Source organism: Protopterus annectens, chromosome 8.part1 (genome assembly GCF_019279795.1).
Source record: "Protopterus annectens isolate FY-2018-M chromosome 8.part1, PAN1.0, whole genome shotgun sequence".
In the NCBI taxonomy this organism is placed as follows: domain Eukaryota; kingdom Metazoa; phylum Chordata; order Ceratodontiformes; family Protopteridae; genus Protopterus; species Protopterus annectens.
Genome location: NC_056742.1, coordinates 366,362,180 through 366,386,885, shown reverse-complemented (window position 1 = coordinate 366,386,885; position 24,706 = coordinate 366,362,180). Strand labels below are relative to the sequence as shown.

Genomic DNA, 24,706 nt, shown 5'->3' with positions numbered 1-24,706 from the left:
TCCAGCCCTAATTTCTTCTCCTCCTCCTCCAAAGCCAATCGAGCTCTCGGAGCCGGGGCAGACAGAACCAATGTTGGTAGAGCCCTCGGAGCCGAGGTTTGATCCATCTCCCTCGGCTCCATCAACCTTGATCTCCTCTGTTCCGACCGGGGAGTCTTGGGGCCGACAGTCCCTCTCTGGCTCCGGGGTGGAGAGTCAGACCGATACTTCGGTTCCGACCCTTCCCCTCGGGGCTTCGCTGCAGGTGGCTTCGGCTCCGTCCTCTGGATTGGAGCGGCGGGTCTCGGCTCAGGGAGAGCTGCTGGCGTCTTCGGAGCCGACAGACTTCTCGGACCGGGATTCTGGTGCCTTCGATGCCATGAGGATGGTCATGTCTGCTAAGACCACTACCTCCTCGGATCTTTCTTCCTCTCCCCCTAAAGGGCCTCGTTCTACCTTTTCCCCACAGGTCCCTACCAAGCGTCGAGACCCAGGACCTCAGGTATCCCCATTGGGTGGCCCCTCCTCTACAGGGACTTCACCGGACGCTGAAGTACCTAGGAAGAGACTGTGCAAGAGGAGGCACTTGGATTCCCCACAGGAAACCCTGACATCGGATACCAACTTGGAGGAATCAGAAGGGTCCCCACGATCCCCCTCAGAGGATGTCTCATTTGCAGACATATTGGAGATCTTAAGACAGAGGGGTGATTGGCAGTCCCTTGCCCCTACTGAGGACAAATCGGTACTCCTGAAGGCCTTTGGGTCTCAACCATCCACCTCCTGGGTTACCCCACCCTTCAATGAACTGATGGATCTGGTTGCTCGAAGGGCGTGGGAGTCCCCTGATTCAGTGGAACCGGTCCCTCGGAGGCCCAACAAGTTTATTACTTCCACTACTGATAAGGGCTTTCTTACCAAGGGAGTCCCGGTTGATGCCATGGTGGTGGCGGCAGCCATCAAGAAAGAGATGTCGGAAACCTCTTCTTCTGTCCATCTTCCTAATAGGGATTCTAGGACGATGGACAGGTATGGGAAACGCATATTTAGTTCTGCGGCATTTTCCATGAGATCGCTCAACTACCTGACCCATTTTACCCACCTTCAACGAGCTCTCCTTAAAGAGCTGGGAGATACTCTACAGGGAAACACAGCTGATGAAGTTTCTGAGAAGGTGACTGCACAACTACACCCTCAATTCTATAATAAACTCATCCATGTGACTCATTTCTTATGCTGCCGATGGATCGAGTAGGGCGGCAGGCTCAGCAATAGCTCTTCAGAGACAGTCCTGGATGCGCCTTTGCTCCTTTGTGGAAGCCTTCAAATCTTCCTTCGTCAATACCCCATTCGATGGTTCCACCTTGTTCGGACCTAAAGTTAAGGAGACTCTTACTAGATGTGAACAAGAAGGAAAGACTCTGTCTGCTGTAGGAGTCCATTTTTCCACTCCAACTAGACCGTACTCTAAAGGGCAACAAAGTGGGAAAATGTGGTTCCGAAAACCCCAATGAGCTTTCCAAAACACACCTGCAGATACCCCCTCTAGGGGCAGAGGAGGGGGTAAAAATGGAAGACGCCGTCCAAACGGCAGAGGCAGTCCGCAAAACCAGGGCGACAGGGAGCAGTTCTCTGGTAAGCCCTATCAGCGTTCCTGAAAGGAAGCCCAGCTGTCCTTCTCTGGAGGCAGTCGGGGGTCGCTTGGCTTTATACCCAAACGCCTGGCTAAACATTACAGCGGATTCTTGGGTAAAAAGCATCATTGCCAGAGGTTACTACATTCCCTTTACAACCCCCCCCCATGTGTACAAGGATTCCGGACGTTCGACCCAGTCTGAGAAAGCTAGCAGCCATAGAAATTCAAAACCTGCTAGGCAAAAGAGTCATCCAGCCAGTTCCGGCGGACCAGATAGGATCGGGAACTTACTCAAGGTTCTTTTTAGTTCCAAAGAAAACAGGGGACTGGAGGCCCATATTAGACCTCAGCAAACTCAACACCTTCATCAATAAGGAAAAGTTCTGGATGGTCACACTTCAATAGATTCTTCCATTCTTAGAAACGGGCAATTGGATGTGCTCTATAGATCTCAAGGATGCTTACTACCACATCAAAATGGCCAGATCATCCAGAGATCACCTGCGTTTCCGGCTGGCGGCCAGTCATTACCAATTCAGAGCCCAGCCCTTTGGTCTCATCACAGCCCGCAGAGTGTTCACCAAATGTATGGCAGTGTTCACGGCTCACCTGAGACGTTTAGGATTCCGGGTGTTTCCATATCTGGACGACTGGCTCCTCACCGCCACCTCCAGGCATCAACTAATCCAAGCAAGAGACTACACTATCAACCTTTGTTCCCAGTTGGGCGTAACCTTAAACTTTGAAAAATCTGCGTTATTGCCCTCGCAGCGTATTACATTTATAGGAGCAGAGCTAGACACCGTCAATTCAAGGATTAGGTTGCCTCAAGCAAGAATTGTATCTCTAAAAAGTCAATTGTCCAGTATGTTGACCCAGAACAAAGCTCCTGCGTCCTAGATACTGAAGCTATTAGGCACAATGGCAGCCACACTGATAGAAGTCACATTAGGGCACATGCGGATACTCCAGTGGCTACTCTTCGCACAATGGTCTTACCAACAACTACCCATGTCACACGAGATTCTGTTAACAAATCTTTGCAAGAAGAATCTCAATTGGTGGCTGAACAGCGACCAATTAGTAGTCGGACGTCCCTTTGTTCTTCCCCAACCCACAGCCACAGTGACCACGGATGCTTCCCCTGATAGGGTGGGGGGGGATATTTCAGGGAAAGACTGTCCAAGGTACTTGGTCAAGCATGGAGTCACATTTGCATATAAATGTCCTGGAGCTGAGAGCGGTGTTCCTGGCGTTGCAACACTTTCATGACTGTCTTCCTCCTGGGACAATTGCAGTTCAGACAGACAACATGTCGGTAGTCTGGTACATCAACAAGCAAGGGGGAACCAGATCGTATCCCTTATGCCGAGAGGCCCTAAGAATTTGGCAATGGGCCATATCCACCAGACTCTTTCTAATAGCAACGCGCATCCCGGGGTCATCCAGTGTGATAGCAGACAAGCTGAGCAGGGCCATACTGTTGCCTCACGAGTGGTCTCTCAAACAACAGGTGGCGGACAAGATTTTCCGCAGATGGGGCCAGCCTTGCTGCGATCTGTTTGCATCTCCGATGAATGCCAAATGCAGCAGCTACTTTGCCCTTTATCCCCCACCGGGGAGCAACCCGAGGGACGCGCTCGTACACGATTGGCCCCCGGGCCTCCTATATGCCTTCCCGCCAATTCCCAAATTTATACAGAAAGCCAAAGGTCTGGGAAGGACTGTGATTTTGATAGCCCCATCTTGGCCTCGTCAGATTTGGTTCCCCTTCCTACAGAAGTATCGAGTGGAAGAACCATGGATCCTGGACCCAGTGTCAGATCTTCTGACTCATTCGTCGGGAGTGCTTCATCCCTCCCTCCATCTCCCGAAAAACTGACAGCTTGGCTGCTCCAATTCCCATATTAGCCAGGTCTCAAGATTTGTCTCCCGCGGTCCAACATATTATAGTTTCCTCTCATAAACTGTCTACCAGGAAGCTATATAATAGCAAATGGAAACGATTTGTTCACTGGGCTTCTCATCATGACATTGACCCTTATGTGGCGCCTATTCATACCATCTTAGAGTTCTTGTCTTCTTTGTTTCATGATGGTGCAGCTGCTGCCACCATAAGAGTTCAATTGGCTGCTATTTCCAATTTTCATGTAGGGTTTTAACAGGTCTAACATCATGTCCCATAGACTATGTAAGGCCTTTTTGAAAGGGACCCACCATCTCAGACCATCTATCAAGACACCCTGTCTCTCCTTGGAATTTGAATCTTGTTTTATCCCAATTGATGCTCACCCCCTTCAAACCCGCCTCATCCTGTCACTTGAAGTTTCTGTCTTGGAAAACTATATTTCTGGTAGCCATTACATCTGCACGGTAGGGTCTCTGAACTTCAAGCCTTATCCTTTAAGCCCCCATATTTTGATTTTTTCACCCTGATAGGGTGTCTCTCAGGACAAACCCTACCTTTTTCCCCCAAGGTCTGTTCAGAAACTAACTTAAATCAGTCCATTGAGCTCCCAACCTTCATTAGACACCATACCAACAGACTAGAATATATGTTACACAAGCTTGATGTACACAAGACAATTGAGATTCTACCCGGCTAGAACGAAAGACTTCAGACAATCGGATCAACTCTTTGTCTCTTACGCAGAGAATAAGAAAGGTCCTGCAGTATCAAAAATCACATTATCCAAGTGGATTTCTGACTGCATTAAATGAATTTATTCCTCCACTGACCAGCCATTACCGACTAACGTCAAAGCCCATTCTACCTGGGCTGTTTCTATGTCATCAGCTCATGCAGCTTGTTTGCCCTTGGATACCATCTGTGCAGCTGCCACGTGGTCAAAACCTCACACGTTTATCACTCATTACAAAGTGAACAGGACCTGTAGGGACAGGGTTTCCTTTGGTTCCACTGTGCTCAGGAATGTTCTCCCATGAGCCATCCAGGATTAGGGTGCTTGGGACGCTACCCACGTGTAAGAACAAAACGGTGAGATAGAACAACTTCACATAAAGAAGTTATGTCCTTACCATAACGTTCCATGTGAGTTGTTCATCTCGCCTTTTTGTTCTTACATTCCCTCCCACCTTCTCCCTCTTGTTGAGAAAGATGGTTGCCTTGGTGGATTGGTCGAGTTTTGTCAGTCTGTCTTCTTGGACAGACTGTTTTTCTTCCTTCTACAAACCTATAGCTACCTAGATAGGTAGGCACTATAGTTCTTTTTCTTCCTGTAGGCTGTCTTTGGTTGCAACTTACTAGATCTGGAGATTTACAGTAGAGCATCATGGGATATACACTAGGTCTCGAGCTTCTCCGAGAGTTTGAGCTTCAAAAGCGGCCGACTCAGAGCCAAGGGATCGGCTCCGAAACCACGTGTAAGAACAAAAAGGCGAGATGAACAACTCACATAGAACGTTATGGTAAGGACATAACTTCTTTATATCATTTTGAATGTAAATGTGTAGGAGGTAAGAGTACTCTTTTTGACCTTGCAAGTACCTCAGGACATTATCCCATGAGATGCCATTGCCATTCATGCAAACAGCCTAGTGGTTGTATTGTACATAAACATTCTTACACCTTATGGTGGAAAGCTATGAGGGTTTGGGAGTGGCCCATGTCATCCAGTCACATTGTTATAGCAACCCATATTCTTTGGAAGGCCACCCTCTTAGTGAATAAACTCGGACATTGTCCTCTGATGCCTTTCAAGTAATTTTTCAACTCACCAGTATCGCAGACCCTCTTCTGTTGCTGGGGGGACGTTTTGCTGCAGTCGTTATGCATCCTTATTAAAACACCAACTTCTGTTCTGTAGTACCCTGTCAGGGAAATGGCCTAAGGAAGTTCTGACTTAGAGGTGGCTGTCCATTTCTCTGTTATGCACCCCCCCTTTTCCAAGATACTTATGTTTGTTTATAAAATTAGTTTATGCAAGATCAGAGGCATTCTGGTAGTCCTGTTTTGGCCCTAGCAAATGTGGTTCCCCCTTTTTTGACATCTTCTGGAGAGACTTCTTTATCTGAAGGTGCCTAGAAGTTTCTTCTTATACTTTCCCGGCAGGCCTCACACAGACATCCATTTTCTCAGCCTGACCCTGTGGTTTCTCCACTTCCGTTGATGGCCAGGGATGATTCCGACTCTATTAAGGGGTCATCCAGGTTATTGCTTCTGCCCAGAGATGGACTGCTAGAAAGACATATGAGATTGTGTGGCTTTGCTTTGTGATTTGGGCATCTTCCAAGTGTATGAATTCTTTCTCAGACCTTATTTCTGCTGTTTTAGATTATTTCTGAAAATATGTCTAGTTCTGACTTGAGTTCTAGTTATATTAAGGGCCATTTATCTGTCATATCTATCTTCAGGGGATGCAGGACAACTTGTTGGCATTGATAAAGGTGTGTAAGACCATTCTTCAAGGGACACTTCAGTTTAGACCCCCTTTCAGGGAGTCTTTCCTACCTTTGTATCTGAATTTCATTTTAAAAAGTTGACCTTACCACCCTTTGAACCAGGAAGTAAAGCAGACCTTAATATTTTTTTAAATTGGAAAATATCTTTGTTGGTCACAATAACCTCAGCAAGAAGAAATTCAGAGATCCAGTCCTTGTGTATAGACCCTATTGACATTGTTTTCCCAGACATTGTGTCAGTGTGAACTAATCCTTTGTTAATTCCAAAGGTAGCCATCAAAACCAATGAAATCAAAGTATTAATTTACCTGTTTTCTACCCAGAATATTTAAATAGTGATGAATGCCTTTTTTACATACCATGGATATTCACAGGCAGTTACAGTTTTATTTGGGCAGGACAAAATCATCAAGAAGGACTTGTTTGTACTTTATGATCTTGATAGGCTGGTGTCCAAGGTATTTAAAATAACCCATTCTTGGTGACTATTGGAGTGCCTAAAATTTTGTTGAGAGAAGTATACATCACCTTTGCCAGTTAAGCCAAAAAAACCTGCTCATTCAGCTAGTGCACTGGTTTCTTCTTAAGCCTTTTTCAAAAAACCCTCATTGGAAGAGACTCGAGCAGTTGTGATACTGGTTTCTCTGTATATTTTTACAAGACACTATAAACTGGATGTGCTCTCCAGGTCCAAATTTTCCTTATGAATTATTGAGATCGATGAGATTCTTTAATGAATCCCCCCAAGCTTGAGACTGTGTCTTACCAATTGAGGAAGGGCAAGATCACCTTAGATAGGAAAGTTACATACCTGCCAAAATGGATTGTGATCTGTGTCCATGCAATTCAGCATAACTAAAACTGGAAAATTCCTGTGGAACCAGTGTAATACTAAACCAGTAAACAAAACACACTGACTGTCCAATTGGTTGTTGCATTTAGTTTTTAATGTATTTAAAGAGTTTGAAATTAATGAGTTTTTATTTCTGATGAAGTCTTTTGACGAAAGCAACTATTAAACTTTACATTAAAGAGTTTCAATGGAGTTCTTCACAGCACATTGTGTTTTTTGTTCACTCAGCATAACTGCCTAACCTACCTCTGCTAAGGAAATCCTCTCTGATTATGTAGCCCAGGCAGGTATGACCCTGACCTTGAGCAGTATCCTACCTTCACCTAGAATGATGCCACAATACAGTGATAAGATGATCAGCTTTAATAATTGGCTTAAATTCTGGTGTCATTCAAAGGGGATCCAATGTCTGTCTGCCTGGGATGACATGCTGGACAAGCCATGCTGCTTCAAGGGCGGCTTGCACCTGTCACCCCTAGGCTTCGGATATTGGCAAAGGCTCTTGCCACCCCATAGTGCCTTTTTAGGCAAGGCTCAAATTCTAAACCTACCACCCTAGAACACAAAAAGTAAAAAACTAAGGGTAATGCTGCTCAATGCCAGAAGTCTCAATCTCAAGATGCACGCCTTTTCGAGGCCCTTCTCAGTATGGAGAACATCGATGTCTGTGCTGTGACAGAAACCTGGTTCAAGGCTCCTGAGAGCACCCCAGCACTAGCAGGTTTCACCTCATATCATGCGTTCGGCCCCAAAATCCGGACAACACCAAGAAAGGGGGGGGTGTCCATATTCATAAAGGACACCCACACCTCAAGGTTGGTGGCAACGCACGATGCATCGGAGACCATCCAGGTGCAATTAACCATAGGCAAGACTGCTCTGCAATTTGTAGCATGTTACAGGCCACCCTCTCAAACTCAGGAACCTCACATGGCCTTCCTGAAAACAATGGAGGGGATAAATGTATCTCCAAACACCATCATACTAGGTGACTTCAACTACCCTAATATAGACTGGGAACACTACTCAAGCCCAAACACTCTAGCCCAAAGGTTCCTGGAGTTCATAAACTCAAATGCCATGGAACAACTAGTCACCATCCCCACAAGAGGAGAAAACATACTTGATCTCATCATCACGAACATGGGATCACAATGTTCAACACCGAAGTATACCCCTCACTGGTGAGATCAGATCATAAACTAATCTCGCTGGAGGTCCTCATCCGCCCCCACCTGAAACAAAAAGACCACAGTGAAAAACTTCTCAAAAGCCGACTTCACACTTCTAAAAACTAGTGTGGTCTCCTTTAAGGCCCCTGAGCCAGTGGTAAACATTACTCAAACCGCTGAATCACTTACAAATGCCTTCTACCAGCACCTACAGGACTGCATGGATCAGGCAATCCCAAACAAAACTAAGACTCTTTGTACCAAAGGCAAGCGTCCAGTCTGGTGGACCCCAGCCATAAACAAGCTCTACAACAAAAGGAGGAAGCTACTACAAGATAGAGCAAAATCCTTGAAAGGTAAGACACCCTTGATCATTATAAGTAAAAACTAAGAGCTCTCATAAAATCATCCAAGGCAAATTTTGAGAGAAAAATCGCCAAGGATTCAAAAGACAATCATAAGGCCTTCTTTAGCTATGTTAGAAACCTAGGAGGAAACTCCCAGATATGCTCAGAATTAGTTCAAAATGATGTGAAGATTACTGAACCTACACACATTGCCAACATACTGGCTGACAGGTTCAGTGCAAACTTCTCCCCCTCCCCAAAGGAGAGATATCTATACCAGAGGATTGTAGCCCCCCAAACATCTCCAACGCCCAGGTGAGAACTGCTCTCTCCAAAGCAAAAAACACAGCATCCATGGGACCGGATGGTGTCCCCGGCTGTGTGCTCCATGAACTCAATGAGGAATTAAACCCGCAGTTAGGACAGCTGTTTAATCTTAGCCTCACCTCAGGATACGCACCCAAGGAGTGGCGCCGCGGCGACTGTGGTCCCACTTCACAAGGGCGGTGCCTCCACCGACCCTGGAAATTACCGTCCCATTAGCTTGACAAGCCTTATCTGCAAAGCCATGGAGAGGATCATAATGGAACTCATAAATAAAGACATATTGAACTTGCAGACTTTGGATCCAACCCAGTTTGGCTTTGTCAAAGGCAGATCATGCCTTTTAAACTTGGTTGAATTTTTCGAGACAGTCACCAAGGCCATTGATGAGGGAAAGGCAGTCCATACAGCCTACCTTGACCTGGCAAAGGCCTTCGACACAATACCCCACTCAGGTATCATCAAAAAACTCATCAGCTTGAATGTAAACCCATACATCACAAGATGGGTTGCAAACTGGCTAAGTGACAGAACCCACAGGGTCAGAGTTGCTGGAGCCATGTCAGACTCAAAGCCTGTCACAAGTGGTGTCCCACAGGGCTCAGTCCTGGGTCCACTCTTGTTCGGCATCTACTTTTCTGAAGTACAAGCAAACACAGGAGGGTTATGGCTGACAAAGTTTGCAGATGACTGCAAACTAGGCGCCATAGTCGAAAACACATCTGACACAGATATCCTTCAGAAGGGCCTCACAGAAACGGATAACTGGTGCCAGAGCCATGGCCTAAAGTTAAATGCCAAGAAATGCATAGTCATACCCTTCGGGAAAAACAAGGTTACCCCTAGCTACCATATAGGTGGCAATCCACTGAGCACAGAAGAAGTCATCAGGGATCTGGGGACCCAGGTTGACAGTAGCCTTTCGTTTGACACTCATGTTGCTGAAGTAGTTAGGAAAACCTTCTACATTGCCCACCTGATCATGAAGGGATTCACATCTAGATCAAGGGAAGTCATCGCCCCCCTGTACTCATCACTCATTAGACCTATGATTGAGTACAATGCCCTATTCGGAATGTATCTGACCAGACACCTGCAGCAGCTGGAAAGGCCCCAAAAGTTCCTCACCAAAAGGATAAAGGGTCTCAAAAATATGTCTTATGCTGCCCGACTGAAAGAACTCCAGCTCTATTCAGTCTCATACCGCTTGCTCAGAGGTGACCTGTGCCTGACATATAAGGCCATGTCAAACCCTGATTTGATGAATATGCTTCACCTCAAAAAATCTATATCCCTCAGAACCACAAGGGCGGGAGACTTAAACCTTGACACGGTTATTAATAGAACATGCTGGAGGGACAGATTCATCACCCAGAGACTCCCTATGCTGTGGAACAAAATCCCAGTACATGTGAGGCAGAGCACCTCGCTGGCCTTGTTCAAGAGGAATCTTGACCAATGGATGGGGGATCGCAGATATACCCCAGGGATTACTTCAGTGTCACTGCTTGACAGAGGCACAGCAAAATAATAGGCATAGTTTTATTCAAACTAAAGGGGTGGCGAAAGCCAAATAACTATGGGCTAGGCTTATAAATGCCCTTGGGCAGATAGCCTAGTATGAACCTATGAACCTAAATGATACCTAGAATAGATTACATAGTAAACATATTTTTGTGCAGTATAGCATTGGTTTTATTGCTTTTACTGATTTCTGAGAGGTAATCCAGATTTGTAGATGGTAAGAAATTTCAGAGCATTATGGGATTGGAGTGAGCTGGCAGTCTGGGTAAAGTTTTGGTGCTGAGCTGATTTGACTATTATGTAGCTAATTGATGCTGGTTGAAGAGGATGGAAACAGATCAATTAGAGCTATCATTACATTTGCTTCTTGTTGCTTCATCCTTGCCTAATGAGTTTTTGTGACAGCTCTAAGGGTTGAGATGCACCTGAAGCATTGCAGTTGTTTCTGTTTCAGCTCAGACTAAGTAGATGCAGAATTGTATTCCTCTTTGTATCAGTTTCTGTACTCTGTGATTCATTTTCTGTTGTTCCTTGGTAACATCTATGGGTAGATCTACACTGGCAGTGAAGTTATTGCTATTCCAAGAAATGTTTTTTTTCTCTGTCTCTCGAGGTTTTAAGATAAATACTGCTTCTGCTTGACTCAGAAGTCTTCCCTAAAGAGGTGTAGGTAGTTTTACATTGGCAGAAGGATACAGTAAGTTAATTTTTGGAGGAAATATTGAGAGGGCTCAGCAAGGAGATAATTATTGGGCTGTGGAAGTAGTTTATTTGCAGGGATTTCTTCAGGAGAGTATATTACTCCCTTGTAAACTCACTTCAAGTGCCAAGGTGCTGCTTTGCAAAGGATGAAGTTTTTGCTTGAAGACTGTTCAGCACAATTTTATTCTCATTAGTGTTCTCTAAGTTAATATTCTGCATTCAGTTTCATCTTTTTTTTTTTTTTAAGAAATTCCAACTTAATTTTAAGGGATGAAATATCTGATTCAATGTTGTTTTTTTTTTATGGGAATCAAACCCTTCTTAAATAGTTCCTTTAAGGCTTTTTTTGTGATGGATTGCAATGACTCTATCTTATTTGTGGTTACCAGTGAAATAGATTCTCGTATTGTATTCTGCAGACCGTAATAAAATGCACTGTCTTAATATAATGTCCTGATTATTTGTACTATCTAGATTATTTCCATAACTTTCTGTACATTGGAAGAATTTTTGTTGTATTTTTTGGATTATTATTATTTTTTTTAGTTGGTGAATATAATGGTGGTCAGGGCAGATCTTCAGACATTGCTGCATGTTTTGCATTACTGGTTATTGTAATCCATGTTATTGTTATTGCCTCTCACAAGGCCTCAGCAGAAAGCCCAAGACGGAGTGAAGAGGTATGTCTTGGAAGCATTGTATATTATGATGTGCCTTTGCTGAGTTACTTTTATGATTGAACAGACATATTATAGGTTGATGGTTTTAGTTAACTTTATATACTTCCATTCTGAGTAGTGGCCACCAGAGAATCCTCCAGGTCACAGTGTGACCTCTGTTTCTGTGCTGACAGGCAAGCTGGCACCCGTTGGTGTTCTGACACCGGAGGTATTGACTGCCACTGACCAAATTGACTGCCACTGCTCCTCTGGCATTATAAGACTAGGATCTGCCGAAGAATGAAAAGTGAAAGATAATTTATTAATGCAAATGTATACGTGCAATGAAAAAGTATTTGCCCCTTCCTGATTTCTTACTTTTTGCATGTTTGTCACACTTAAATGCTTCAGGTCATCAAACAAATGTAAATATTAGACAAAGATAACCCAAGTAAACACAAAATGCAGTTTTTTAAGTGATGATTTTATTTATTAAGGAAAAAAAACTTTCCAAACCTACATGGCTCTATGTGAAAAAAGTAATTGCCCCCTAAACCTAATAACTGGTTGTGCCACCCATAGCAGTAACAACTGCAATCAAGCGTTTGCGATAACTGGCAATGAGTCTTTCACATCGCTGTTGAGGACTTTTGGCCCACTCTTCTTTGCGGAATTGTTTTAATTCAGCCATATTGGAGGGTTTCCGAGCATGAACCGCCTTTTTAAGGTCTTGCCACAGCATCTCAATTGGATTCAAGTCTGGACTTTGACTAGGCCACTCCAAAACCTTCATTTTGTTTTTTTTTTAAGCCGTTCAGAGGTGGACTTGCTGGTGTGTTTTGGATCATTGTCCTGCTGCAGAACCCAAGTGCGCTTCAGCTTGAGGTCACGAACTGATGGCCGGACATTCTCCATCAGGATTTTTTGGTAGAGAGCAGAATTCATGGTTTCATCAATCACAACAAGCTGTCCAGGTCCAGAAGCAGCCCCAGACCATCAGATTACCACCACCATGTTTGACTGTTGGCGTGATGTTCTTTTTCTGAAATGCTGTGTTAGTTTTACGCCAGATGTAATGGGACGCACACCTCCCAAAAAGTTCAACTTTTGTTTCATCAGTCCACAGAATATTTTCCCAAAAGTCCTGGGGATCATCAAGATGTTTTTTGACAAAAGTAAGACTAGCTTTTATGTTCTTTTTTGTCAGCAGTGGTTTTCTCCTTGGAACTCTGCCATGCATGCCATTTTTGCCCAGCCTCTTTCTTATGGTTGAGTCATGAACACTGACCTTAACTGAGGCCTGCAGTTCTTCAGATGTTGTTCTGGGTTCCTTTGTGACCTCTTGGATGAGTCGTCGCTGCGCTCTTGGGGTAATTTTTGTAGGCCGGCCACTCCTGGGAAGGTTCACCACTGTTCCATGTTTTCTTCATTTGTGGATAATGGCTCTCACCATGGTTCACTGGAGTCACAAAGCTTTAGAAATGGGTTTGTAACCTTTTCCAGACTGATAGATGTCAATTACTTTGTTTCTCATCTCTTCCGGACTTTCTTTAGAACCCGGCATGATGTCTTCTTTTTTGGGATCTTTTGGCCTACTTTACTTTGACAGGTTCTATTTAAGTGATCACTTGATTCAACAGGTCTGGCAGTAATCAGGCCTGGGTGTGGCTAGTGAAATTGAACTCAGCTTTCCCAAAAATGTGATTAACCACAGTTACTTCATGATTTAACAAGAGGGGCTATTACTTTTTCACATAGGGCCATGTAGGTTTGGATAGTTTTTTTCCCTTAATAAATCATCACTTAAAATCTGCATTTTGTGTTTACTTGGGTTATCTTTGTCTTATATTTGTCTAAATTTGTTTGATGATCTGAAACATGTAAGTGTGACAAACATGCAAAAAAAAAGAAATTAGGAAGGGGGCAAATAATTTTTCACTGCACTGTAGATATTCCAAGGCAACTGAGTCTCATAACCATTCTCGCCTTGCCAGTACCTTCCCTCAGGCCGCACCTCCTTTCTCCATGAGGTTCAGTCCTAGAGCAAATATGTGGATACCCATCTAGTCCTCTGGTTTATGTTTAAATGAAGTAGTTAGTCACACTCTTTAACCTCCCCATCTGCCGCATTTAATTAGTCTTTTGGTGACAGTTTAGGTTCCTGGTGGTTCTAATATTGGTAGGGATGTTGGACTTGAGGAAAAACAGGAGTTCCAAGACAATCATATCTCTAAGAGAGTGGCAAGCGGGATGGCTCTAAAAAGTCTATAAGATCTTGAATAAAGGGACAGAGCTTCCAGCCTTTCTTGGTAGCTCAGGGGTTTTAGGTCTCTGATCTTTTTGAGTAGGAACCTTTGGGGGTCTTTCTAATTGTTTAATATGTTTAGTAAGATACTTCTCAAAAGGGATGTTGTACTTGATAATTATCCTAATCAGTGCTGAGTATAAGGGAGTGATTACCTCTTTTTAAACCTTGATGACAATCCCTAGGAAATGCTTTTATTTAGCTGGGGTAATTGTCAAAGAACTGGTATCCTGTGGTGGTCAAACGAATGGGAGCAACTGTCATAGGTCCTTACCTACATTGTTGTTTTGTATAGTTGTGTTGCCTAGACAGTATGATGAGGAGGGGGGTTGTCTACCAAAAATTATAACACTACACATTTTTGCATTTAGTTTGAGCCCATTTTTAGTGCTCCACAAGTTTCTTAGGGAGTGTTCTTTCTGTAGGATTTGGGTATCATAGAGTGATTTAACAACAACCCCCACTTTACAATCATCTGCAAACTTTGTTAGCCAGAGGTCTTGACTGTCTGTCTGGAAATATGAGAAGTAAGTAACAAAAGTGAAAGGTTCCATCACCGAACCCAGAGGGACACCTGTGGTCACTTTCCTTCTTTCTGATGAGGCACATGCAACTCATACTGTGTGGATACTGTCTTTCAGATAGTTTGCTATCCATCTTACCACAAATGTTACGTCTTATGAAAGCTATACAGTGCAGTATTGCACATAATGTACGTACCCCACTGCTAGAGGAAGTGCTGTTTCCTGAATCTTTCTTCCGTAGTCTCCTTATACTTCTTTGCTACTGTAAGAAAAATTAAGAAGATCTTGTTAAAGTAAAAGGACTGGAAATATCAAGACAAAAAAGGGAGGAGACTGTGTTATAGTAAAATATTGGCTATCTGTTCCTAACCTCTGCCTCATACTGTGTAAGCAGGTTGTGGTGATAGCGTTGTAAGTCATTGTAGCTAAGTCTCCACTGCTCATCATTGTTGCAAGGCATCAGCCTTGTACAGCATGCTGTTCTAATGGCCCAGCAGACACTTCTGGAAGTCCCTGTTGAGGAAGAACAAGAAAATATTGCTCTCCCTTGTACACCATGCTGGGATCCTCCTGTTTCCAGTGCATGAAGTGGCCAGAGTCACTCAGACAGGTCTGATCAAAGAGCTAAGCTGTATCTCTACCCAGGTGCACTTTCAGGCCTCAAGTGAGATGGATCACAGAGTTACAGTGAGGTGCCTCCAAACAGTTGTATAACACAGACATGCAGCATGAGGAATTTTTTTAGATGCCATGAACAGGCATATAATGCACAGTAGTGGGCTGCAGGTTTGTGCCAGTATAGTGATGCGTTATGGTAGTAATTCAGAGACAGCTATGATAAATTCCCTCATTAACATAAACTGTCATGCCGTGAGCTCCAGATTAGTTTAATAAAAAATGACTGTGCCATTTTGCAGCAGACCACATTACTACAAACAGCTTGGTGTCTGTGCATTGCATTCAGGCATCGAATGTTGAAGAGCATGATATAGGTGTTGAGAAAATGCAAGGCACCTGATAGTATAACCCTACAGAGTGTTAAATACTTGGGAAGAATGGCAGAAACAGGGATTTAGAGAAACAGATGCATGTGGGTGTGTAAACACACCACAGTCGCATAATACTTGTCATGTCTGGCTGTGTGTAGGAGTGCACCATTGTCTGTGCATAGAGGGCAGAACTTGCTGTTGAAGTAAAAGGCCTTGTATAGTAGGTGAGGCTTGGCAGTACATCTTTATCTGAGGAAATAAGGTGTACTGCATTGTATTACAGAAATTCATTACAGTTTTGCAGGAAGGAGTGTCTCAATAAGCCCTCAGCTGCAGTACATATAGGAAAAGTGTCACATTGTAGGGGGCACAGGTAAATGAACATCATCTAGGGTTATGGTGGCACTGTACAATTGTGGATCTTCCACTGTCGGCATGCAAACACACACACACTGACATACATGTGCAACCCATATGTACATGAGCTGTTATGACCTGTTGGGAAAGGCAGCAACTGAATAATTTCACCACTCGGGACCGAGGTGTTATTGCAGGCCCTCCACTGATATGACAGACACATATTGGCCGAAGATAAAAACATGCAAGCCTTTTTCAAGAACAGGTGTTGCATGGAGTGATACAGGATATCACTGCTACTGGTGGCCATAATAGGCCTCTACATCAGATTCGACTAAGAGCAGCTAGTATGCTATTGCATACTAAGAACAAGGCATGGGACACTGCTAGGGACATGACCACCACAGGGGGAAGACTACCAACACAGAGGAAACTGACAGATGTGGAGGAGTTCCTGGTATCCCTTTCTGGGGAAGGAGAGGGCAGTGAATCCTCATACCTGATAGTGGCCTGGATGAGGGGAGAGTCTACTGGTGATGCATCAGATTAGTATTGGCCATTACACTGCCATATAGTACAATGCAATGCATGTGAGGCAGAACTTATTCACCCAGAAACTTTTTGCATACCTGTCCGACAGGTACCGCTGGTGTACAACTACAGTGGCCTCCACATAACAGTATGTAGGTATCCATATGGTACTCCTAGATGTTATCATATAAAAGTATGCCTTTAGTTTGGGGGTTCCATTTGTTTAAGTGTTGCTACAGGTATATTGCTCTGCTTTTACATGATCTGTTAATTGAGGATCCAGCACAAGGGGACAGCACATGCCTGATGTCAGCCGTAGCTGACAATGATGGCAACATGCTCATGGCCTAATCTAATGACACAGTAGCATACTTCTCAACTGTACAGATTTTTGTCTCATATTTTTGGTCCTTTTTTCATAAAATTATGGTTTTCTGGCAAATCACTGTCAATTCATTAAAGGTTGAAATCAGAATGTAATGACCTACATTTGAGTTTCAGACTTCATAACCTTCAGAAAATTCATGCTAATGCAAAATCTGTTATTCTACCAACTTTCTAAGCTTGTAGGAGCAATCTTTATAAATTGTCCCTATCTTTGAGCCCCCCTCCCCATTTATTTATGACTTTGGCCAGATTTCTTGCTCTAAGAGTTTGAAAGGTGTGCACAGTGGTTTTGTCAGCAATGCTAGAAGTATAAACCTCACACACTCCCATGTATGAAGACCCTGATCAGGGACAAGCCAAAACCTCAACCTCACAAGTGTTTGGCAGATGCCCTGTAACTGTGAGCAACACCAAGGCTACACACGTCCCCTACCTAGAGAACCATGCTGCCTTGTGTGTGTGTGTGTACACCCCACAGGGGAGAGGTATGTTGGTGTGCGGCACTGCTACAATTCCAGGTCTGTCCTTGAATGACTTGGGTCCAACACTTGACATTAATCAGTGCATGTACATGTCAGTGGTCAGACACAGACCGCTTCTATCCATATCATTATGGAGATGGTGAGTGTGCTGCGTTTCCTGCAGGATGATATATAACACTGGGATGATTATCAGCACCTACCAGGTGACAGTGAATATAAACACAGGGAGCAGACAGTGATGCTTGTGTCACTGGTGGCCAACATTGCACCCATTGTTGCGTCTGTGCGACAGATGATAAATGTTCTCTGATCTGCCTTTACTGGCTCTGTAATCAGTGGCTGTGCAAGGGTTCAGATGTGAGGTGGCTGGTCACGGGCTGTACATACCCAGATGACACAGAATGTCCATGAGACAGCATCACTGTCAGCTGTAATCTCACAAACCCACCACACCTGGCCATGACCAATATGACATATTTGGTCACCACTGCTCTTCAGGAGACACTCTGGGGCATCTTACCAGGCAGCTCTCTCTTGCTGCTGTAGTTCTGCACCATCTCCTTCTGCACAAATGGAGTACTATACCTACCTGTGACCTTCATAATGGGTGTGGACGCCACACATCCAGTGGCTCATGACATGGGATACAGACACACTGCAGTAATTCCACAGGCCACATCAAGCTGTAAAGCCACTGACTTTTACAGGACACATTGCCAAATTTATGGCAAGGCATCTTTACTATACGTCTGGATGATGTGATGTCAGACTCCCCACATCTTGCTACCAGAGTGCATGATACCACCTCCACCTTTCATAATACAAGCCCATATGATAGCATTATTGCTGCCTATCACTGTGCCCCCTCCACCTGTGCAAATGATGATGACTGTGCCTTGTCCACCTCCTAACCTGACTGGCTAAGGTAATTTCTGAGGCACAGTTTAGCCAGTTAGTGTAATCTGCTTTGTAGTCTGGGTTAAATAATGCATGCATCATTTTATTCCGTGTTTGTGTAATGGCTCATAGTTGTACATCAGGTTCCACTTTGTATTGCCCTTACCTGTGCTTCACATGGGGTTCAGCTGCTGCATGTTTTGCTCTTCTCCTTGTCCCCAGCTGCAGTAGGTACTTATGAAGAGACTGTCATAGAATTTATCTTTATATTGCTGCTGATATAAGCAAATAACACAGAATTTTGTAGAAGTACTGTTAAAATGAGAAGGTCTAGCAACCATTTTTTTCTGTACTTTACCTTTAAGTTTTTACCTATACTGGGTAGAGTAAGTCATTTCATGAAGACACATTGCATAGTGCTGAAACCCCATTTGTTTTGCTTGAAATTTAACAATTAGTGTGTGTATCTAATGTGTCTCGTGTTGAATATTTTTCTGTTTTTCATGTGGTTTTACTTTATGGCTGTTGTCTTGCTTCTTCTGTTTGCTTTTCAATATTCTTTATTTTTTATAGCCTTTTCATTCAGTGTAATAGGTGCTTATAAAAATAGCTTTGCACTTTCAGAGTTGCTGTACAGTTTTGTTGAGAAGGACAAGAAATTGAGTACTCCCTGAAAGTCATCCTTATGTGGGTTACTGTTTAGGACATACAAGAGAGAAAATGTATGAATGGAAAAAATATTGAAGTTCTGTTTTCAGGACAAGGTTCACTTTAAAGTGAGAGACGGACAAAGTTACTCCAGGCTAAACGGTTCATGTAAAGAGTACCCATCTAGTACACGTTTTGCCTGAACATGGTGTTGATTACATCAGTGCATCATTTGCATTTGTGCTTTAATCTGTCTCTAATAAAATCAAAGGCGTCATTATAACCACCTTATCTGAAATGTGTCATTTGGATTCATGTATTACTGCCAGATAACATATTTCATTCGGAACATGTGGCATAGAAAGCACGTACAGATTGCCATTGGGTATTCAGTCTTTATTGTTCTTTAAATTAAATTTCTGCACCCAGAATACTTAGGGTCTGAAAGCCCCCATACTAATTGCTGTCATTCCATCATAGCCCTAAAATGAGTTCTTTTGTGCCAACATTTTACCTTCGGTAATATGTTAAATAATTTCCATTTAACAGTGCTGTTTTTGTACACAGTATTTTTATTTCTTTTCTAACGCCCCTTCCCTCTTTCTGTTTTTCAGGCGCACTTGAAAAGGGTGACAGTAGGATGGAAGATTCATAAACAGCCTTTGTGCTGTGTGCCAGAATCATTTTGCAGGCAGTTTCATCTGTGATACTGGCTTGTGAGATAAATACATTAATCTGCATATGTTAGCACCTGCTGAGAGCACTGCAGAGATGCACATGCATACCTTTCAGTCACTCCGTTCAAGCAATTCTGACAAAGGCAAAAACAGTCGGGGCACAAAGGCCAAACAGTAGGAACAGATTTTACATGTTGTGCATATAAACTTAAAAATCTTCTAGAATGACATGTTTTCAATTAACATGTATTTTCTGTAGGATATGAAGTGTGAAACTGAAATTTGTGTCATTATTTTCTGACTTCAGTCCTCAATGATTTGCCAGAAAACCACAAATTTTATGAGGAACAGACTAAAAATATGAGGCGAAAATATTGTGGTCTTGTGTGCATCTAATAACCATTACTGGTAGAGTTGCTTGCAGAAAGTATGTTAAAAAAGGGTACAGAGAATGAGTAGTCCAAGACCCCATTACTGACTGAGAACCTAAGTTGATTCTTACATGCTCATAGATAAGGGCACAAAGTAAGAGCTGCCTGTGTTCTCTTTAAATGTGAAGCAGGGTATAACCATGTACACTTCATTACAAGCACACAGCTTTCTGATGCATTTCCTGGAAAGATTTCCATCATTGTGAAGGGCATGGCAATCTGTGTACCCAGGCATGTTATTGTAATCATAACTAGAATACATTGCACATATGCGTGTTCACAGACACACACACACACACACACACACACACACCTGTTTTCCCTGTATGTGTGCATCCTGACATTGGATGTGGATGGCTGTGTAGCAAGAATGCACGGTTGAAACCTGCACTACATGAGCTTGTAGTTGGCAGTTGTATTTGGGACCTTTTTGCATCCATACTGTATGTTGGGGAATATAATATCATTTGGAGATGTGTGCACGTTTAGTGTCCCTCATCTTTATGTATATATTTTTTAATCTAATGTATATTTATCTATCTATATATAAATGCATTTGCATGTGTATTAAAATATACATTTAGAAACAGAGATTTAGACAAATATGCAACATATAAAATGTATAAAAATGTGACGAGTGAATCACAAAACAATGAAAACTTCTCTTCCACTGCTAGTAAACCTCAGCTACTAAAAACCCTTTCCCCGGGAGTACCACTACACAAGAGCAAAGGACACAGAAAACACTCACAGACAGCAGCAGACACAATATTTAATCTACTCTTGTTATCTCATCCTAACCTGCATACATTTGCATATTCGTATGGCTTTTTCAGTGTATTTTACAGTTCACTGACCCTTCACAGTATGTATCACTCATGGAGTCTCACCCGAAGTTCATTTCAATAAAACGTTTCAAAAAGCAATTCTCATTGAGTTTCTGCTCTGTTCCTAGAACATCAGTTACAATACCTGAAGCAGAGCTAGGCTGCCTTTGCCAGCTCTTGTTCGGACATTTGCTTTAGTGATATGGTGCTGCTGTAGTCATGTAAGTGCATCCATTCATTCGGCCAACTATGTTGTCTTTGTGTAGAATCTAATATTCTTTAGTTAACAGTTCAGACACCACCTTGTTCAGACTGTATATTCAATTAAGGCGCGGTGATAGTGTCAGCAGAAAATAAGGATGCATCTTACTCCTTTTCCAACTAGAAACTCCGTGTGTGCTATGTTTTGATTTAAAAATAGTTTAATACCACTAGCTTGGCCTGAAAGGTAATTTTACTAACAGTGTATGAACAAATTTGTGTAGACAGTTAACAGAATTTTTCATTTGTTGTCACAGATCTGAGACCAGGAATGGCTGCTGTTGACAGCTTTTACCTTCTGTACCGGGAGGTTGCCCGTACTTGCCATTGCTATGTAGAGGCACTGGCTGTAGTGGGAGCATGGTACACAGCCAGGAAAACTATTGGTTTCCTATGTGACTCTTACAGTCTGATCAGATTGCACTTCATCCCAGGACTCATTAGCAGGACAGATCTCCTCAAGCAGTATGGCAAATGGGCCATAGTTAATGGTAAGGATACCAGCACTTTCCTCTGTGTTTGTTTTCTTTTTTGATGTACTGCATGACCCATGTGCATTTAATTTCAAAGATATGTTCTAAAGTACAAACAGCGTACTCAGTACAGACAGTAATCCTGTATTGTCATTATTTTTTGTTTATGCTTCTCTTAGAAAATGTTCAGAAAGTATAATTACTGCTCATTTCATTGCATCACATTTGTTGTCTGGCCATTTTTTTTTCTACAGAGTTTATTGATGTACTTTCCTTTATAGCTTACTTCTTGTAGAGGACAGTTTAGTGTCAGACACTAGAATCGCACCACAAGTTAGAGAGGGAGGGGTTTTAACTTTGAGGAAGGAAAAAGATTTCTGCAGAATAATTACGTAATTATTCCATTTTGTATATTGTTGCACAAATGTACATCTTTATCTGATGTCTGTATAGTGCCTGGATCAGAATAAAGATATCTGCATTTTCTATATTCCACTGCTTTTGATAATAATCATGTTTGTAGTAATAGCACTCGGTCTGTTTTTTTCTCAAGAATCACAGACAAAGTCAATGAATAATGACGGACAAATGCCAAAAAATCAGGGACAGTTTTTAAAAGTTACTGTAATTCACTTATTTAATAAAACATCAGGTTTTGCATCAACATGCATTTTTCTGAAGAGCAAGTAATATGAAACTCTTATACACAGCATTATTGACTGATTGACTGGCTGTGATCATCAGTGATTTAGCAGGTAATCTAAATTTTCACGATGAATGGGTCAAAAATAAAAGGCAAAGTTGTGCATGTTGTACAAAATCAGGGAACATTGAGAAGCTAAGTCTGCATTATAGTCCTCAGTTTATGTAAATATTCTGGTGGTTTACTTTAGGACACCCCACAGAACTTGGCCCAGGTGCAGGCAATGCCGATTTGATTGATATTCCGATGGGGTTGCCACTTAAGAGTTTGGCCCGTTTTTAATTCTGTACTTTTTGATCATTAAAAAGTTTAAGAAGGTTTAAGTATACAAAATGAAACTCTAATGGCCATTACTGACTTAATGATAGGAAAGACAGACACACATATCCAGTAAGGGGGCTGCTATCCTCCTGCACCCCCTGCTTTAGACAGTTTTTGAGTGCCTTGGAGTCCTATTGGGGGTGCAGGGTATGTATCCCCCAGTAAACATTACGCTTTGTTTTTAAATGTCATCTTCTTCATAACTTGATTTGCATTACATTTATTTATTGAAAAATAAGAGTTTCTGGTATTATAAGGTCAGCCGTCACACCAGAGGAGGAGCTTGCTACTGTGTATCCAGATGTATTTTAATGTAAACAATCACTAACATTCCATACCTTCTCCATATAAGCACATGACAAATTAGATGACTGCTTATAAAGAAAGACTGTAGTCATGTTACATATTCTGGGAAAAAATAATTTTCTGTGCAGTATAAAAGAAAAGTAATGGCTGGCTGTGGCTTTAGTGGTGCTTGAACTCTGAAAGATTCAGTAAAACTAAGACTTTTAATATGCAATAATCTTTTAATTAGAATGTCAGTCATTCATCATGGAAGTGATTTTTATGTCGGTTTCACAGCATCAGCTTTCTTGGTTGGCATTAGAATTAATGACAGTAGCTCTTTACGTGTGTACTTCAGGCTTTGATTTGCATTAAGTAGAATCTGAGATGAATGGTTAATCTCAGCTCATCAGATTATCTTCAGCATTTTAATTCCGTGATGCCTTAATAAGGATGCACCAAAATATGTGCTTAGTGGAACTATACTTACAAGATCCTGGCTAGTTTATTGTATATAAAATGTGTTAAAAAGGTCTGAAAATATTGTCAGACCAAAAAATCAGTTCTCCATATGGAAGAAAATGGAGATTTATGAACAAGTTCAGATGAGACCCATATTCTGAATTACGCGGTGGTGGTGCTGTGGTAGCATTGTCGCCTCACAGTAAGACGCTGTCCGGTTCGATTCTCAGCTAGATCGTCTTCTGCGTGGAGACATGCGTGAATGGGCGTACCTTCGTTGAAGGTTGTGCGTCAGGGCTGGTAACTTGGCATGTAAAAATCAGCTACCAATCATTAGCGGACCAAAGTTCCGCTGTGGCGACCCCTAACCGGGAAAAGCCGAAAGACACAATAGCATCCAGTTTTAATTTCCATTTAACCAAGCTGAAGTTCCTGGCTAAGACAGGTTTTCAACTTTGGGCACAAAAATATATTCCTTTTTTGTTTATATGCATGTCATTGAAAAGTTATGACCAGTGACCAGTTAATTCCATAATTAACTTTGGCAGTATGGGCTATGTAGTGTAAATATTTATGGTTGTAGACTGCCGATCAAGCCCGTCAGTCACCAAAATCATGCCCAAACCTGCACAAAATGTAAAGTTAAGTTACTGTTCCAGTTGGTCACTGTTTCTAGATTCTTGAAAGTAAAGATGATGGTAATGCATATTGTTGCAGAACATTTGGTCAGAGTCGCACCGTATGATCTGTATTTTGTATGCTAGATAAATGAGGTAAACTCACTGAAATCCACTTTCAACATTGATGGAATTTGCTGTTTACCTTAACCTTTTGTGACTGTGGAGATTTATCAGATGGAGGGAAGCTAACACTCATTTCTCATGTTTACAGATTTTACTGAAGATCTGAAAGCAGTATTCATGAATTCCCTTTCCAAGGGTATTTCCATATTCAGTCCTGAAATAAAAGCATGCTTTGAAAACATGGAGAGGGTAGAAAAACCCTCCCTTGTTGGCAAATCATTTCAGTTAATTCAGCTTTCCTTTCAGGAATCTAGAGGAGCCATGCCGTGTGCGACTCCAGTACACTGCACAGCAGAAGAACTAGAAACAGTCTGGGTGAAACCTATGTGGGTAGGTGCAGTCCACAGCAGAAGAACTAGGCCAGGAGAAACTCAGTTAATGCTTAAGTACAGTCCACAGCAGAAGTAGTTGTCTGGATGAAACCCAAATGCTTAGGCACAGTCAACAGCAAAAAAACTAGGCTGGGAGAAACCCAATTGCTTAGAGCAACTTCCATATTGGTCATATTCCCAGAGGAAAGGGTCCTTGGCAGTCACAGACCGCAGTCTACTTACAGGTGGTCTGCAGCAGCCCCAAGGCCTTGTCCAGTTATTCCACTCTGCATGTAATCAGGGGTAGTCTGTCCCTGTACCTTCTTGTTTGGCAAAAAAGACAGGATAAATCAGACATTAATATCCAGAAGACACAAACTTCTCTACCTTACTTAGCCACATCCTGATTGCTAA

The 24,706-nt window shown here is 42.5% G+C and overlaps 1 protein-coding gene across 1 annotated transcript in view; it reads left to right on the top strand.

Moving 5' to 3' along the window:
- HSDL1 (hydroxysteroid dehydrogenase like 1) overlaps nucleotides 1-24,706 on the top strand; it is a 327,456-nt gene that overhangs the window by 88,840 nt on the left and 213,910 nt on the right. Inside the window, exon 2 of the mRNA XM_044081942.1 lies at nucleotides 21,192-21,425. Within this exon, the coding sequence (XP_043937877.1) occupies nucleotides 21,206-21,425 (220 nt within the window). The 5' untranslated portion in view covers nucleotides 21,192-21,205. The remainder of the gene's footprint in view (nucleotides 1-21,191; nucleotides 21,426-24,706) is intronic.